At 43.8% G+C, this 15,617-nt stretch overlaps 1 protein-coding gene across 6 annotated transcripts in view; it reads right to left on the bottom strand.

The window, feature by feature from the left end:
* The window catches only part of stard13b (StAR related lipid transfer domain containing 13b), a 398,947-nt gene that overhangs the window by 52,072 nt on the left and 331,258 nt on the right, over nucleotides 1-15,617 (bottom strand). The window contains exon 1 of one of the 6 annotated variants that reach the window (XM_067985953.1): nucleotides 6,874-7,122. The exons of the other annotated variants lie outside the window; for them this stretch is intronic. Coding sequence (XP_067842054.1) covers nucleotides 6,874-6,910 — 37 coding nt within the window. The 5' untranslated portion in view covers nucleotides 6,911-7,122. Of the gene's footprint in view, nucleotides 1-6,873; nucleotides 7,123-15,617 lie in introns of those variants that run through there. 6 annotated transcript variants of the gene reach the window in all.

The following is a 15,617-nucleotide window of genomic DNA, read 5'->3' as shown; positions in this document are numbered from 1 at the left end:
AATCGAAAGCAAGAGCTCCCTGGATGAATAAAGATATAGAGATTAAAATGAAACAGAAAAAGGAGACTTATGACAATTGTACGGTTCATAATACAGGAGAGAAACAAGCCAAATACAAAATGTACAGAGGAGATTAAAAAAGGAAATAAAAAGGGCAGAGAGAGAGTATGAGAATAGATTAGTGGCTAACATAAAAGGGGACCCAAAATTATTTTACAAACACAAATAGCAAATGGGTAATCAAAGAAAGGGTAGGACCGATTAGGGACAAAAGAGATCTTCTTGTGGAGGCAGAGGGCATGGCTGAGGTAGTAAATGAATACTTTGCATCGGTCTTCACTAAAGAGAATGCTGCCATTGTAGCTGTAAAGGAGGAGGTAGTTGCGATATTGGGTAGGATAAAAATAGATTAAGAGGAGATACTTAAAAGGTTGGCAGTACTCAAAATAGAAAAGTTACCTGGTCTAGTTGGGATGCATCCTAGGTTGCTGAGGGAAGTAAGGGTAGAAATTGCACAGGCTCTGGCCACAATCTTCAAATCCTCCGTTGATATGGGGATGGTGCCAGAGGACTGGAGGATTGAAAATGTTACACCCCTGTTCAAAAAAGGGGAGGGGGATAAACCCGGCAATTACAGGCCAGTCAGCCTAACGTCAGTAGTGGGGAAATGTTTAGAGACACTAATCCGGGACTTGGAAAAGTATGGGCTAATAAATTAAAGTCAGCACAGATTTGTCAAAGGAAAATCGTGTTTGACTAACTTGATTGAGTTCTTTGATGATGTAACAGAGAGGGTTGATGAGGGTTCTGTGTGGATACAAAATTGGCTATAGAGCAGAAAGAGAGCCGTGGTGAATGATTGTTTTTCAGACCGGAGGGAAGTATACAGTGGTGTTCCCCAGGGGTCAGTATTAGGACCACTGCTCTTTGATATATATTAATGACCTGGACTTGGGTATACATGGTATAATTTCAAAGTTTGCAGAAGAAACAAAACTTGGAAATGTAGTGGGTAGTAACAGACTTCAGGAGGGCAGACACATGGCACATGAAATCGAACACAGAAGTGTGAAGTGATACATTTTGGTAAGAAGAATGAGGAGAGGCAATATAAACTAAATAGTACAATTTTAAAGGGAGTGCAAAAATAGACACCCCTGGGGGTGTATGTACACAAATCTTTGAAGGTGGCAAGACAAGTTGAAGAGGCTGTTAAAAAAGCAAATGGATCCTGGGTTTTATTAAGAGGCATGGAGTACAAAAGCAACAAAGTTATGCTTAAACCTTTATAAAAAAAAACACTGGTTTGGCCGCTGCTGGAATAGTGTGTTCAATTCCGGGCACCACACTTTAGGAAGGATGTCAAGGCCTTAGAGAGGGTGCCGAAGAGATTTACTAGAATGGTACCAGGGATGAGGGACTTCAGTTATGTGGGGAGACTGGAGAAGCTGGGCTTGTTCTCCTTAGAACAGAGAAGGTTAAGAGGAGATCTGATAAAGGTGTTCAAAATCATGAATGGTTTTGATAGAGTAAATAAGAAGAAACTGTTTCCAGTGGCAGAAGGGTCGGTAACCAGAGGACACAGATTTAAGCTGACCAGCAAATGAGCCAGAAGCGACATGGAGGAAACATTTTTTTTTAAAGCAGCAAGTTGTAATGATTTGGAATGCACTGCCTGAAAAAGAGTGGTGGCAGCAAATTCAATAGTAACTTTCAAAAGGGAATTGGATAAATACTTGAAGGGAAAAAATTTACAAGGCTACAGGGAAAGAGCAGGGGAATGGGGCCAATTGGATAGCTCTTTCAAAGAGTTGGCACAGGCACAATGGGCTGAATGGCCTCCTCCTGTGATGTACCATACTATGAAATATAGAGGGAATCGCCAACACTTTACCTCAAGGGCAGGGTTGATAGAAAGAAGTTGTTATGAAGGTACAGTTCCCCACTGTAAAAATCTTAACTTCATATACTTACTCTACTTAGAGCATACCTGGGAGGTCTGACAGAACTAGGAGAGGCCCACATATACATGCCATGCTCAGTATTCAAGGAATGGGGCCCAACTTGGGAGGAAGTTCACCTGAAGATGCAGGGAGTGTACATATTTTTTTGGTTTGTTGTCCATAATCTGAGTCCAGTCATGTCAATTTGATAATCCCACCCAGAGCCACATAATTGTTATACAATGTCATGCAGCATATAATAGCAAACCAATAAAATAACCTCTGTCAGGAAGGATTTTGGACTGTTTACACAATAAATTTCAGATTATTAAACTAGTGCCCAGGTTGGGAAGATTTTAAAAATTTACCAAAAGATAAATCACAACGAGCAAATTCACTGCACTAAAACTCCACAATTGATTTTGGTGCTAATTGAATAAGTAGTCACAATATCATTGTAAAGCTCCAAAATGACAGAAGTGCATTCACACAAGTGGAGGAATATGCCTGCAGACATACGTTCGCTTACAATGTTGCACATGCAGAAAGACACGCACCTCCAGGCTTGGAATAGAGCCCCATTCAGTTATACAATATCGTCCAAAAGAGAACTTTTACAATGACAGGGCTGTTGCTACTTGTGTTCACAACGAACTAACACAAATAACAAAGACAGAAAGCAAATATGTTCTGAATGAGCTAGTCCTGCTTAAAATCATGACCATAACATTTCAGTATGAATGTTGGATTGCATCCTATGAATCCAGGATGTACCAGGTACTGTGGTCTCTGCCCTGACTGCACTGCCCTGTGATTTGCTGAAGTTTCCCTGCAATACGTCAGCCTTCCTGCACTCATATTTTAGTTGTTGTAAACAAGTTATAGTCCAACGATTTTATTTTTAATCCCACAAGCTTTCGGGAGCTTTCCCCTTCCTCAGGCGGTGTGGAATTGACAATTTCGAATCCTTCGCATTTTAAGATCACATAACAAAGCCTGGTGATTACTGCCCGTTGCCAAGGCAATCACAGTGAGCAGACAGAAAGGTGTCATCTAAAAGGCCACTGAATATACAACCCCCCAAAAAAAAGGGAAAAAAAGGAAAAAAAAAGAAAAAAGAGACAGAACGAAGACAGTCAATGACCCGTTATATTAAAAACAGATAACATTTGTTCGCTGGTGGGGTTACGTGTAGTGTGACATGAACCCAAGATCCCGGTTGAGGCCGTCCTCATGGGTGCGGAACTTGGCTATCAATTTCTGCTCGACGATTTTGCGTTGTCGTGTGTCTCGAAGGCCGCCTTGGAGTATGTTTACCCGAAGGTCGGTGGCTGAATGTCCATGACTGCTGAAGTGTTCCCCGACAGGGAGAGAACCCTCCTGTTTGGCGATTGTTGCGCGGTGTCCGTTCATCCGTTGTCGCAGCGTCTGCATAGTCTCGCCAATGTACCATGCTCTGGGGCATCCTTTCCTGCAACGTATGAGGTAGACAACGTTGGCCGAGTCACAGGAGTATGAACCGTGCACCTGGTGGGTGGTGTCCTCTCGTGTGATGGTGGTATCTGTGTCGATGATCTGGCATGTCTTGCAGAGGTTACCGTGGCAGGGTTGTGTGGTGTCGTGGACGTTGTTCTCCTGAAGGCTGGGTAATTTGCTGCAAACGATGGTTTGTTTGAGGTTGGGTGGCTGTTTAAAGGCGAGTAGTGGAGGTGTGGGGATGGCCATAGCGAGGTGTTTGTCATCATTGATGACATGTTGAAGGCTGCGGAGAACATGACGTAGTTTCTCCGCTCCGGGGAAGTACTGGACGACGAAGGGTACTCTGTTGGTTGCGTCCCGTGTTAGTCTTCTGAGGAGGTCTACGCGATTTTTCGCTGTGGCCCGTCGGAACTGTCGATCGATGAGTCGAGCATCATATCCCGTTCTTACTAGGGCGTCTTTCAGCGTCTGTAGGTGTCCATCGCGTTCCTCCTCGTCTGAGCAGACCCTGTGTATTCGCAGGGCCTGTCCATAGGGGATGGCCTCTTTGACGTGGTTAGGGTGGAAGCTGGAAAAGTGGAGCATTGTGAGATTGTCCGTGGGCTTGCGGTAGAGTGAGGTGCTGAGGTGCCCGTCTTTGATGGAGATTCGTGTGTCCAAGAAAGAAACTGATTCTGAGGAGTAGTCCATGGTGAGCTTGATGGTGGGATGGAACTTGTTGATGTTATCGTGTAGTCTCTTTAGTGATTCCTCACCGTGGGTCCATAGAAAGAAAATGTCGTCGATGTATCTGGTGTATAGTGTTGGTTGGAGGTCCTGTGCAGTGAAGAAGTCCTGCTCGAACTTGTGCATGAAAATGTTGGCGTATTGGGGTGCGAATTTGGTCCCCATGGCTGTTCCGTGTGTTTGGGTAAAGAACTGGTTATTGAAGGTGAAGACATTGTGATCCAGGATGAAGCGGATGAGTTGTAGGATGGCGTCTGGAGATTGGCTGTTGTTGGTGTTGAGTATTGATGCTGTCGCAGCGATGCCGTCATCGTGGGGGATACTGGTGCAGAGTGCAGAGACGTCCATCGTGGTGAGAAGTGTTCCTGGTTCAACAGGTCCATGGGTACTGAGTTTTTGTAGAAAGTCTGTAGTGTCGCGACAGAAGCTGGGGGTTCCCTGCACGATGGGTTTCAGGATGCCCTCGATGTATCCAGAGAGGTTCTCACACAGGGTTCCATTGCCTGATACGATAGGACGTCCGGGTGTGTTGGCTTTGTGTATCTTTGGGAGGCAGTAGAAGTCTCCCACGCGGGGAGTACGTGGGATGAGAGTGCGTAGGATGTTTTGAAGGTCTGGATCGAAGGTCTTGATCAGTTTGTTGAGCTGATGGGTGTGTTCTTTGGTCGGGTCTGCGGGTAACAGTCTGTAGTGTTCCTGGTTGTCCAGTTGTCGGTATGCTTCTTTGCAATAGTCCGTTCTGTTCTGTATGACGATGGCTCCTCCTTTGTCCGCTGGTTTGATGACGATGTTGCGGTTGGTCTTGAGAGCTTTGATGGCGTTGCGTTGTGCTCGGGTGACATTCTGGACTGTCTTCCGAGTGCGGCTGATGAATCTGGCATAGACGCATTTCCTGACAGCTTGAGCATACATGTCAAGCTGAGGGCAGCGACCCTCTGGAGGAGTCCAGTGAGACTCTTCATATTTTAGTGAGGTGGGAGGGTACATACCTGGCCTCCCACCTCGTTATCCTCAACATGTGTCAGCTGGGCTGCCTATACATAGGGGCCCCTGAAGAAACTAGCATTGACCCAAGGAGAGGTAATTGCATGCTGCGGAGTTGGTTCAGGAGAGAATAGGGGGCACAGGACATCAATAAACAATAAACTGTTCATATTGCTGCAGGTATCATATTTGTTAACAGTACAAATTTTCCTGAAATCCAGTATGGCAGCTCTCAAGTGGCACTTTCAAAGCATTCTACTTAGTGCTGGAATACTACATGAATCCTCCCACAAAACTAGCACAGTGTCTTTTTAAACTTACAATTGACTGCAGTAATTTGGAAAATCCACAATGTAACAACTATAATTTCACATGCTTGCTATATTTTCTGAAGTTTAATGCCATTGCTGTGGTCTCAATTTAAAGAGGGTGTAGCAGAAAAATTCTGGATTTCAGACATTGCTTTTTAAAGCTGCAATGACAGATAGACTGCTTGAAGTGATGATTAATGCAGTGCACCATCAGTCTGGTATTTAAACAGCTCCTGAAGTCCATTAATTATGATTTCCAATTGAAGTGCAGCCTTGCACTAATGTTTGAGGATTTCAGGAGATGACATTAGCTATGAAATGTGAATATTCAGCCTGCACTGATGGAATTGGTCAGCACCAGAATCCTGAAAGGAATATATCACCTGACATTTTAAGTCAAGTTAAGGTTTATTGGCTTCTGAAAAATATGCATTTCCCCCCCCCCCCAATATGACAATAAATAATTCTGATAAGCTCACAGGAAAAAGTTCACGTTTAACATCTCGTCAGACTCTTGTTTTCAGTGGGAGATGATCAATAACTGCTGAGCGTCTCGTGTGTGTGCAACGTGCCAGTTATCAGTAATCTGTAGCTCTGTGGATTGCAGCAGTCGGTGTCTGCCAAGGTGGTCTGACAGGAGCAAGCGTTGTGACTGAGCAAATGAAAAGCTTTTGTGTTCCCCCTCAGTGCATGGTCAATGAAAATATTGGCTGCAAGAAGCTTTTCACGTCAGCTCTTTACCTTTCAAGCCCCCCAAAGAACAGGAGGTATGCCAGATAACATCTCACCTTCCTCTTAGAACAAAACTGTAGCATCTGGCATGTGGTTCACAACAGAAAATAAAACACGGGAAAGATATGGATAGCTGTTTATGTTTTTGCGTTCCCACATGTACGTTTCATTTTTTAACATTTAACTTACTGTTAAAAAGAGATAATAGTGGCATAATGACAAAATAAAAATTAACATAAAAAGACAAAAATTGAAAGAAAAGTCCTACATCATTTGGATCCGTAGAAAATTAAAAACACATTTCCTTACCACTCAATGCACAGAGCACTAAAATGGACACCACTGAAAATCAAAATAGTTATTTGCTAATATTAGAGTTTGAATATTACCTCCTGTCCTCCCCCCCCCCCCAAATAATTCTTATGTAGAACACTTTTGTTACAGTTCAAGTCGGTCAGTCATCTATTAAATAGACTGCTGCAAAAGCCTGTGAGTGCTACATTTACAGGGCTGTATGAAAATACAAGCCAGCCACTATAACTGCACCTAAAATGACTGACTTTTTGTCAGGAAAATTTACCATTTCTCTATAAAATGCTTTCGGCACGAAGGACGCCACTGTCAAAACATAGCTCTTGTACAACAAACTTTTTCCAATAGTTTCAACAATTAAGAAAAGAAAAAGAAAAAGTACTTACTTGGCAGAATCATGATGGAATTGGGTTCCTTAGGCATTAAACGGAAGTTTTACTAGACTAGCTTTATTATTTGGCTACAATATCCTGTGTTTATTTCTATCTAATGTAGAAATCATTAAATGACAGCACTGAGCCTAAACAATCTATCTCCTGCCATCTGTTTGTGCTATCCGATATTCCGATTTATTCCAAAGTGAACAATCCAGAGAGAGGTGCTACCTTATGAAATGAATATTCAAATCAGCCTCACCATCCATCAATCATAGAGTAAAAGTTGCCCTAAACTGCAGGAAAACACAGCTTTCCGCTATATCCTTATACAACCAGATTGAAAGTATCTACATACCAAGAAATCCAACCCCTCAGTTAAAATGGGCTAATCCTTGGAATCAGTTTGGATGGGGTGGGGCTTCACAGACATTACTCCTTCCTACATGTCAGCATGACAGAATGGAAAAATGCTGAAGGCGGCGTTGGTTAAAAAACAGACAGGGAAACCTCAGTCTCTCTTTGATTGGAATTTTGGAAGGAGACTGGAAAAAGTTTTTTTTTGGTTCTCAGTAACTTTGTGCTGTGCCTACTTTTTTTTTGACTTTGCATATACTGCCCATTACTGTTACAGTACTAGTAGGAAGATAGGAATATTCCTACTAGTACTGTAAAACGTTCACTTTGGGCTATCTGGCTGGTCCCAATACCCTTCTGTAATGCTCCTTTCTGTATTTTATATCGATTATTAAGTGAAAAACAGGTCTGTAAAGCACTGAAAGACAGAGTGTTTTAGGAATGAGATGCAATGATAAGGTTACATATGGTTCAATTATTTTATTTAGGAACTCAACTTCATTGTAAACGTTATAACAGACTTGCATGTTTCCCGCCCCTATGAATCTTTATATTGCCTGATGTCATCAGGTAAGCAACATTAAAGTTTCTTAGCCAGAAAAGGCCTGGACTTAATTCCGCTGCTCTGTTCATAGACATGAAACTCTGACCTTGCCAGCCAAAAACAGTCAATGCCATTACTGGTAGTAGAACAATGAAATTCTAATAAAATGATACGACTACACTTTTAAAACGTGACTTCACAACGGGTAGCAATACATTGGTATCAGATCATTGACCTGCCACCTGAGTTACACTCATACCTTTGTGTTAGTGTGCACCTGAAACTGTTCTGCAACAATGTGAAAGTGGCAGTATAGCTGCAGCTTTAGCACCACGTTAAAAAAAATCAAATGTAACTCAAAAGGGGCAAATCTCATTTGGCAGATCTGTGTAAAAGCAGAGCAGAGAAAGGTTAAAAAAAAACTTTATTCTACAACTAATGATAATGGGCTTCACTGAAATAGAAACCACGTATTATTTTAGATTCACCTATGCAAAGTAAGAGTTTCTATGGAGAAAAAGGTTCAGCTTCATTCCCACTACAAATGGCCAGCTTCTCATTTACAAAAATTAAAAGAGAGCTCCACTTTTAACAGCTGCTATTTCTTGACTTATTCATTACTCTTGACAACATTGCAACTTTATATAGTTGTAGTTAAAGTTAAAACTGACATAGAAAAAGCAAAAGCAGCTGCTGACTAATTAAGGGGTTGTGGGCAGTGAAGTGACTTTCCAATACAGCCCACTTGCCCATAGTCACAAAGCAGCTGTTTCTCCAATTCGCAGTCTTCAACTCAAACAAAAATGCAGAATTGTACCTAAAGGTTTAAGCTATCAAACAGCTTTAGAGATGAAATCATTACCCCATAACACTGCTAAAGCTGGTTTTAATAATGACGTAGCAATGCCAATGGAATGCTTGATAAGTTGTTCTTTCAGTTTATGCCAAAACGAAAGAATTAAGAGCATTTTGGGACAAAGCGGCTTTGATGTTCTCCTGAGAGAACGTTAGCCCTCAATCTACTGAATGAACTGTCGCTTCTGTCAGTTAGGTCAACAGGTGCTGTGACAAGGGCCTGGATTTTAACTTGGAGCCGGGAAAAGAGCAGGGTGGGGAGGGGCGGGAGAGGGAAGTTTATTGGATGCGAAACCTGTAAGTGAAGTGAGCGGGTTGGAATCTGCGATGGCAACTTAATTAAAGCAATACATTTTTTCTTCCGGGTTTTGCATCTCCAAGCTGCGCAGCGGGCATTTCGTGCACCTGCATGAGGTGATCCGAAGTCCACTATTTAAAGGGCCAGTACAAAAATGGATTTGAGAAGAAAGGAGGAAATGAAGCAATGGATTCACATTGAGCAAGAGCAGCACCCAGCATCACAGATGGTTCCCTTAAAGTACTGCTAGGTGCAGTGCAGACTAGGATGGAAATAATTTACCCCACCAATGTGAGGAAGAGTATGGTGATTGGCAAGATTGTTACTTTGCCACGACTAATTCATATTGTTTTCTTTTGTCTTCCAGGGCCTCACGCGTACAAAAAGAATGTGCAGAGATTCATGACGATTCCTCATAAGAGCTCATTCCTTCTGAGGGCGCACTGTCACAGGACATATAGCCATGCACCAGCGCAAATACTTGCACTTCAGTAGATCCTGTTAGAAGTTAGTTGGGTTTTCACCTGGTGATTCACAATTCACAAGCAAGCACGAGCAGACACTGGTGGCAGGGGCAGCTTTGGAGAATCCACGTCAGGGGGCACACTCTTCTCCAAGCTCTGCTTAACTGGATACAGATGCTGAACCCTGGGGGCCATTGTTGAGAATGAGAATGATCGAGATACAGCAGCAACTCTGCAAAGTACTAGTAAACGTGCCACGCACACTCTCCACAATAGCGGAGAGGATGGAGGAGTCCAGTTCCGACACTAGTGGATTATTGTCCCAGGTAATTGCGACAATGTCTGCCATGGAGAGAGTGGCCTCCTCCATGAAGCTTCAACCATGGCTCTCAAATCAGTCTATGCAGGCCATGACCACGGCCGTGCAGACTTTAGAAGCCAGCATGTCTGCCACCTTAAACAGCATGACAGATAGCTTATCCGTGGCCTTACAACGTGTCACTGATTTGCACCAAGCTGGTCCCCAGCAGAATGGTAGGAATGATGTTGTGCTGGCCCAGGAGAGTAACAATGGTGAAAGGGGACATGGGAGTGGGAACACCACTCAAAGTGCTCCCACGTCTCACCTTCATTGGTGGGGTTCCTCACAGGTGTCTTAAGCCAAGTCTGAAGGGGGTATCCCTTGTCTCCAAAAGAGCCAGCCCTCAAGTCTGTCTTCCTGGTAGGAAGAAGTCTGGAATGTTGGACTGGTGCAGTATAAATGGCATCATGACAGCTGCCAGGGAATCTGGCACACACCTGCATTAATCTCATGTGGTTGCACATCAGCTGTGCATTTATGGAGCGAAACCCCTTGTGGCTGATGAAAACTCCTGGTTCATGTGGTGGTCCTCTGATTGCCACGTGTGTCCAATCGATTGCACCCTGCACCTGTGTGAAGACAGCCAGAGGCGCAAAACCGACTGCCCACTCATTCTGGCTATTGTCATCACGAGGGAAGTTCAATTAAGCGGACGCCCCGGCAAATAACCCATCTATTACCTGCTGTATAGATTAATGTGCAGCCGACAGAGATCCTAGAGACATCTCCGGTGGTGCACTGGAAGAAGCCAGAGGCAAAGAAATTAAGGGCAGTGGTGACTTTTACAGTGACGTGCAATGCGTGGCCATCAGCAGGGAGCAGGTCTTCAAGGAGGCTGCAGATGTCTGCGACCACCTGCCGACTCAATCTGAGCCTTCAACTAGGTCCAGGAAGCTCAGCCCCTGCCTGTAGACCCTCTCACATGGGTAATGCCTCCTGCGACCTCGACCCCTCTGTTGCGCGCCTCACGCTTGTGTGCCTGCAGATCCAAACACACCACGACGTTGTTGCTGTGGATGGTCATCATTTTCCTCCTCCGATGTCCTCCAGAGTACATCCATTGCGCTCCCCTATCCGGATCTTGTCAGTTTGATAGGCTCCAAGGTTTTGAAAAAGCTGTCTCAACACAAGAACCGTGAGCCAAATAATTGCCAGAGAGAACTGCGACATCAGCTGTAATAACTGAGCTTTTATTCAGATGGTGTAATCACAACTTTAAATACCCACATGAACTGCGGCTCAATCTCTCCTCCATTTCACTGGCGAGATTCACCAGCCCCGGGAAACCAGTGTGGAGACGTTAAATTTAAAAGGTCAGTAAAATTAAATTTAAAAAGACCTAATTAACATCACATAAGGACATCAGTTGCTGCAATAACTACCCAACCGCCTGAAATAATTAAAGTCCTGACTGCGTTGAACAGGTTACTCGCACACATCCAAACGAGTCTCCGTTAAACCCAGAAGTGGGCGTGTTGGAGCTGGGTTGTGGTTGCACTCCAAAAATCAATTATTTGAACTACCCACCAGCTCCCAACCTACCTTTTCTTGGGGGTTAAAATTCCCTCCCCCCCCCCCCCCCCCCCCCAAAGATTCTGGGGGAGTTACTAAAGGGGATGGCAGATATAGGCATTAAAAAATGGTGGAAAATTGGCAAATAAATTGAATCCTCCAGGCTATTTTTTCCTGTTTTCTGCCCCCAAAAAACTGCTAACAAAATTGGTTTTAAAACAGCTGCTGTTGGTTATTGCGGCCAGTTACTTCCTGGTGAATGAGCTTTCGAAGAAAGATGTGGCAGTTCTCTGTTGGGGAAACTAGAACGACCAGTTAGCAATTAGCTCACCCACTCAGCTGGAGTTCATTTAGCAATGAATCAGCTGGACCCTTCAGCAGAGTATTTTTTGCAGCATGAATTCTGCTGAAATTTTTTCTTTTGCACCTCTGTAATGCATCTTGGGACTTTTCTTTCTACATTAAAAAGACACTGGTGCGAAGTTACGGCAGATGGGCGGCAGCCATTTAATGAGGTCATGGCTGATCTGATTTTTACCACAACTCCACTTTCCTGCCCTTATCCTTTGACTCCCTTGCTGATCAAAAATTTAATTAACTCAGCCTTGAATGTATTCAATGACTCAGCTTCCACAGCTTTTTGGGGTAAAGAATTCCAAAGATTCACGACCCTCTGGGAGAAGAAATTCCTCCTCATTTCCGTCTTAAACGGGTGACCCCTCATTCTGAGACTATGCCCCCTAGTTTTAGATTCCCCCATAAGGGGTAACATCCTCTCAGCATCTACCCTATCGAGTCCCCTCAGAATCTTGTATGTTTCAATAAGATCTCCTCTCAGTCTTCTAAACTCCAATGAGTATAGACCCAACCTGTTCAATCTTTCCTCGTAAGACAACCCTTCCATACCCGGAACAAACCTAATGAACCTTCTCTGAACTGCCTCCAATGCAATTATGTCCTTCCTTAAATAAGGGCACCAGAACTGTACACAGTACTCCAGGTGTGGTCTCACCAGCACCCTGTACAGTTGTAGCATGACTTCCCTGCTTTTATACTCCATCTCCCTAGAAATAAAGGCCAATATTCCGTTTGCCATCCGGATTACCTGCTGCACCTGTATGTTGACTTTTTGTGTTTCATGTACGAGGACACCCAGATCCCTCTGTACCGCAGCATTTTGTAGTATTTCTCCATTCAAATAATATTTTGCTTTTATATTTTTCCTCCCAAAGTGGACGACTTCACATTTTCCCACATTATATTCCATCTGCAACTTTTTGCCCATTCGCTTAACCTGTCAATATCCCTTTGCAGACACTTTGTGTCCTCATCGCAACTTGCTTTTCCACCTATCTTTGTATCAGCAAATTTGGCCACAAGACACTCTCTTCCTTCATCTAAGTCATTGATATATATTGTAAGTAGTTGAGGGAAAGAAATCACTGGTGGGAGTAGTATATAGGCCCCCTTAACAGTAGCTACACTTTAGGGCAAAATATAAATCAGGAAATAAGGGGGGGGATTGTAAAAAAGGTAATGCAATAATCATGGGCGATTTTAACTTTCACGCAGATTGGACAAATCAATTTGGCAAAAATAGCCCTGAGGACGAGTTCATAGAGTATATTAGGGACTGTTTCTTAGACCAATACGTCAGGGAACAGGCCATTTTGGATCAGGTAATGGGTAACAAAACAGGACTAATGATCTCAAAGTAAAGGATCCCTTGGGAAGCAGTGATCATAACATGATGAATTTCACATCCAGTTTGAGAGTGAGGATCTTGGGTCTGAAACTACTGTATTAAACTTAAATAATAGCAATTACAAAGGAATGAGGGCAGAATTGGCTAAAGTGGACTGGGTAAACAGATTAGATGGTATGATGGTGGATAAGCAGTGGCAAACATTTAAAAAGATACTTTATGACTCGCAACTAAAATATATCCCTTTGAGGAGGAAAGACTCCACAAAATGGGTGAACCAACCATGGCTAACTAAGAAAGTCAAGGATGGTATCAGGTTAAAAGAAAAAGCATACAACATGGCAAAGATTACTGGTAAGCCCGAAGATTGGGAAAACTTTAAAAACCAGCAAAGGATGACTAAAAGAATAATAAAGAAGGAGAAAATAAATTATGAGAGTAAACTAGCAAGAAATATTAAAAACTGACAGTAAAAGCTTCTACAAGTATATAAAAAGGAAGAGGGTAGCTAAAGTAAACATTGGTCCCTTAGAGGATGAGACTGGGGAAATAATAATGGAAAACAAGGAAATGGCAGAGGAATTGAACAGATATTTTGTATCTGTCTTCATAGTAGAAGAAACTAATAACATACCAATAATAGTAGAAAATCAAGGGGCAAAGGAGAGGGAGGAACTAAAAACAATCACTAGAGAAAAAGTACGAGGTAAACTAATGGGTCTAAAGGCTGACAAGTCCCCTGGACCTGATGGCTTGCATCCAAGGGTTTTAAAGGAAGTGGCTACAGAGATAGTGGATGCATTGGTTGTAATCTTCCAGAATTCACTAGATTCTGGAAAGGTCCCAGCGGATTGGAAAACTGCAAACGTAACACCCCTATTCAAGAAGGGAGTGAGACAGAAAGCAGGTAACTATAGACCAGTTAGCCTAACATCCGTCATTGGAAAAATGCTAGAATCCATTATTAAGGAAGTAGTAGCAGGACATTTGCAGACTCATAATAAAACCATGTTGACTCTACTTGATTGTTGTAAACAATTTTACAACACCAAGTTATAGTCCAGCAATTTTATTTTAAATTCACAAGCTTTCGGAGATTTTCTCCTTCCTCAGGTAAATGTTTCAAGATCTCCTTGAAGCCTACGCATTTATACATATTGAATAATACATGGTGTTTACAGACTGCCTCTGCAACTGCCCGTTGCCAAGGCAATCACCGTGTTCAGACAGAGAGGTGTCATCTGCAGAACCCCCGAATACACATTCACAAAAAAACAACAAACAGGGAAAAAAAAGAGAAAAAAAAGAGAAAAAAAAAAACAGAGAGAGAGGCAGAAACATCCGGAAGGCAGAGAGAGCCAGCAAATGACCCATTATATTAAAAACAGATAACATTTGTTCGCTGGTGGGGTAACGTGTAGCGTGACATGAACCCAAGGTCCCGGTTGAGGCCGTCCTCATGGGTGCGGAACTTGGCTATCAATTTCTGCTCGACGATTTTGCGTTGTCGTGTGTCTCGAAGGCCGCCTTGGAGTACGCTTACCCGAAGGTCGGTGGATGAATGTCCATGACTGCTGAAGTGTTCCCCGACTGGGAGGGAACCCTCCTGTTTGGCGATTGTTGCGCGGTGTCCGTTCATCCGTTGTCGCAGCGTCTGCATGGTCTCGCCAATGTACCATGCTCTGGGGCATCCTTTCCTGCAACGTATGAGGTAGACAACGTTGGCCGAGTCACAGGAGTATGAACCATGCACCTGGTGGGTGGTGTCATCTCGTGTGATGGTGGTATCTGTGTCGATGATCTGGCATGTCTTGCAGAGGTTACCGTGGCAGGGTTGTGTGGCGTCGTGGACGCTGTTCTCTTGAAAGCTGGGTAGTTTGCTGCGAACGATGGTCTGTTTGAGGTTGGGTGGCTGTTTAAAGGCGAGTAGTGGAGGTGTGGGGATGGCCATAGCGAGGTGTTTGTCCTCATTGATGACATGTTGAAGGCTGCGGAGAACATGGCGTAGTTTCTCCGCTCCGGGGAAGTACTGGACGACAAAGGGTACTCTGTTGGTTGCGTCCCGTGTTAGTCTCCTGAGGAGGTCTATGCGATTTTTTGCTGTGGCCCGTCGGAACTGTCGATCGATGAGTCGAGCGTCATATCCCGTTCTTACTAGGGCGTCTTTCAGCGTCTGTAGGTGTCCATCGCGTTCCTCCTCGTCTGAGCAGACCCTGTGTATTCGCAGGGCCTGTCCATAGGGGATGGCCTCTTTGACGTGGTTAGGGTGGAAGCTGGAAAAGTGGAGCATCGTGAGGTTGTCCGTGGGCTTGCGGTAGAGTGAGGTGCTGAGGTGCCCGTCTTTGATGGAGATTCGTGTGTCCAAGAAAGAAACTGATTCTGAGGAGTAGTCCATGGTGAGCTTGATGGTGGGATGGAACTTGTTGATGTTATCGTGTAGTCTCTTTAGTGATTCCTTGCCGTGGGTCCATAGAAAGAAAATGTCGTCGATGTATCTGGTGTATAGTGTTGGTTGGAGGTCTTGTGCAGTGAAGAAGTCCCGCTCGAACTTGTGCATGAAAATGTTGGCGTATTGGGGTGCGAATTTGGTCCCCATGGCTGTTCCGTGTGTTTGGGTAAAGAACTGGTTATCGAAGGTGAAGACATTGTGATCCAGGATG

Source organism: Heptranchias perlo, chromosome 6 (genome assembly GCF_035084215.1).
Source record: "Heptranchias perlo isolate sHepPer1 chromosome 6, sHepPer1.hap1, whole genome shotgun sequence".
NCBI classification, from domain to species: Eukaryota; Metazoa; Chordata; class Chondrichthyes; order Hexanchiformes; family Hexanchidae; genus Heptranchias; species Heptranchias perlo.
This window is presented reverse-complemented; position numbering and strand designations above follow the sequence as displayed.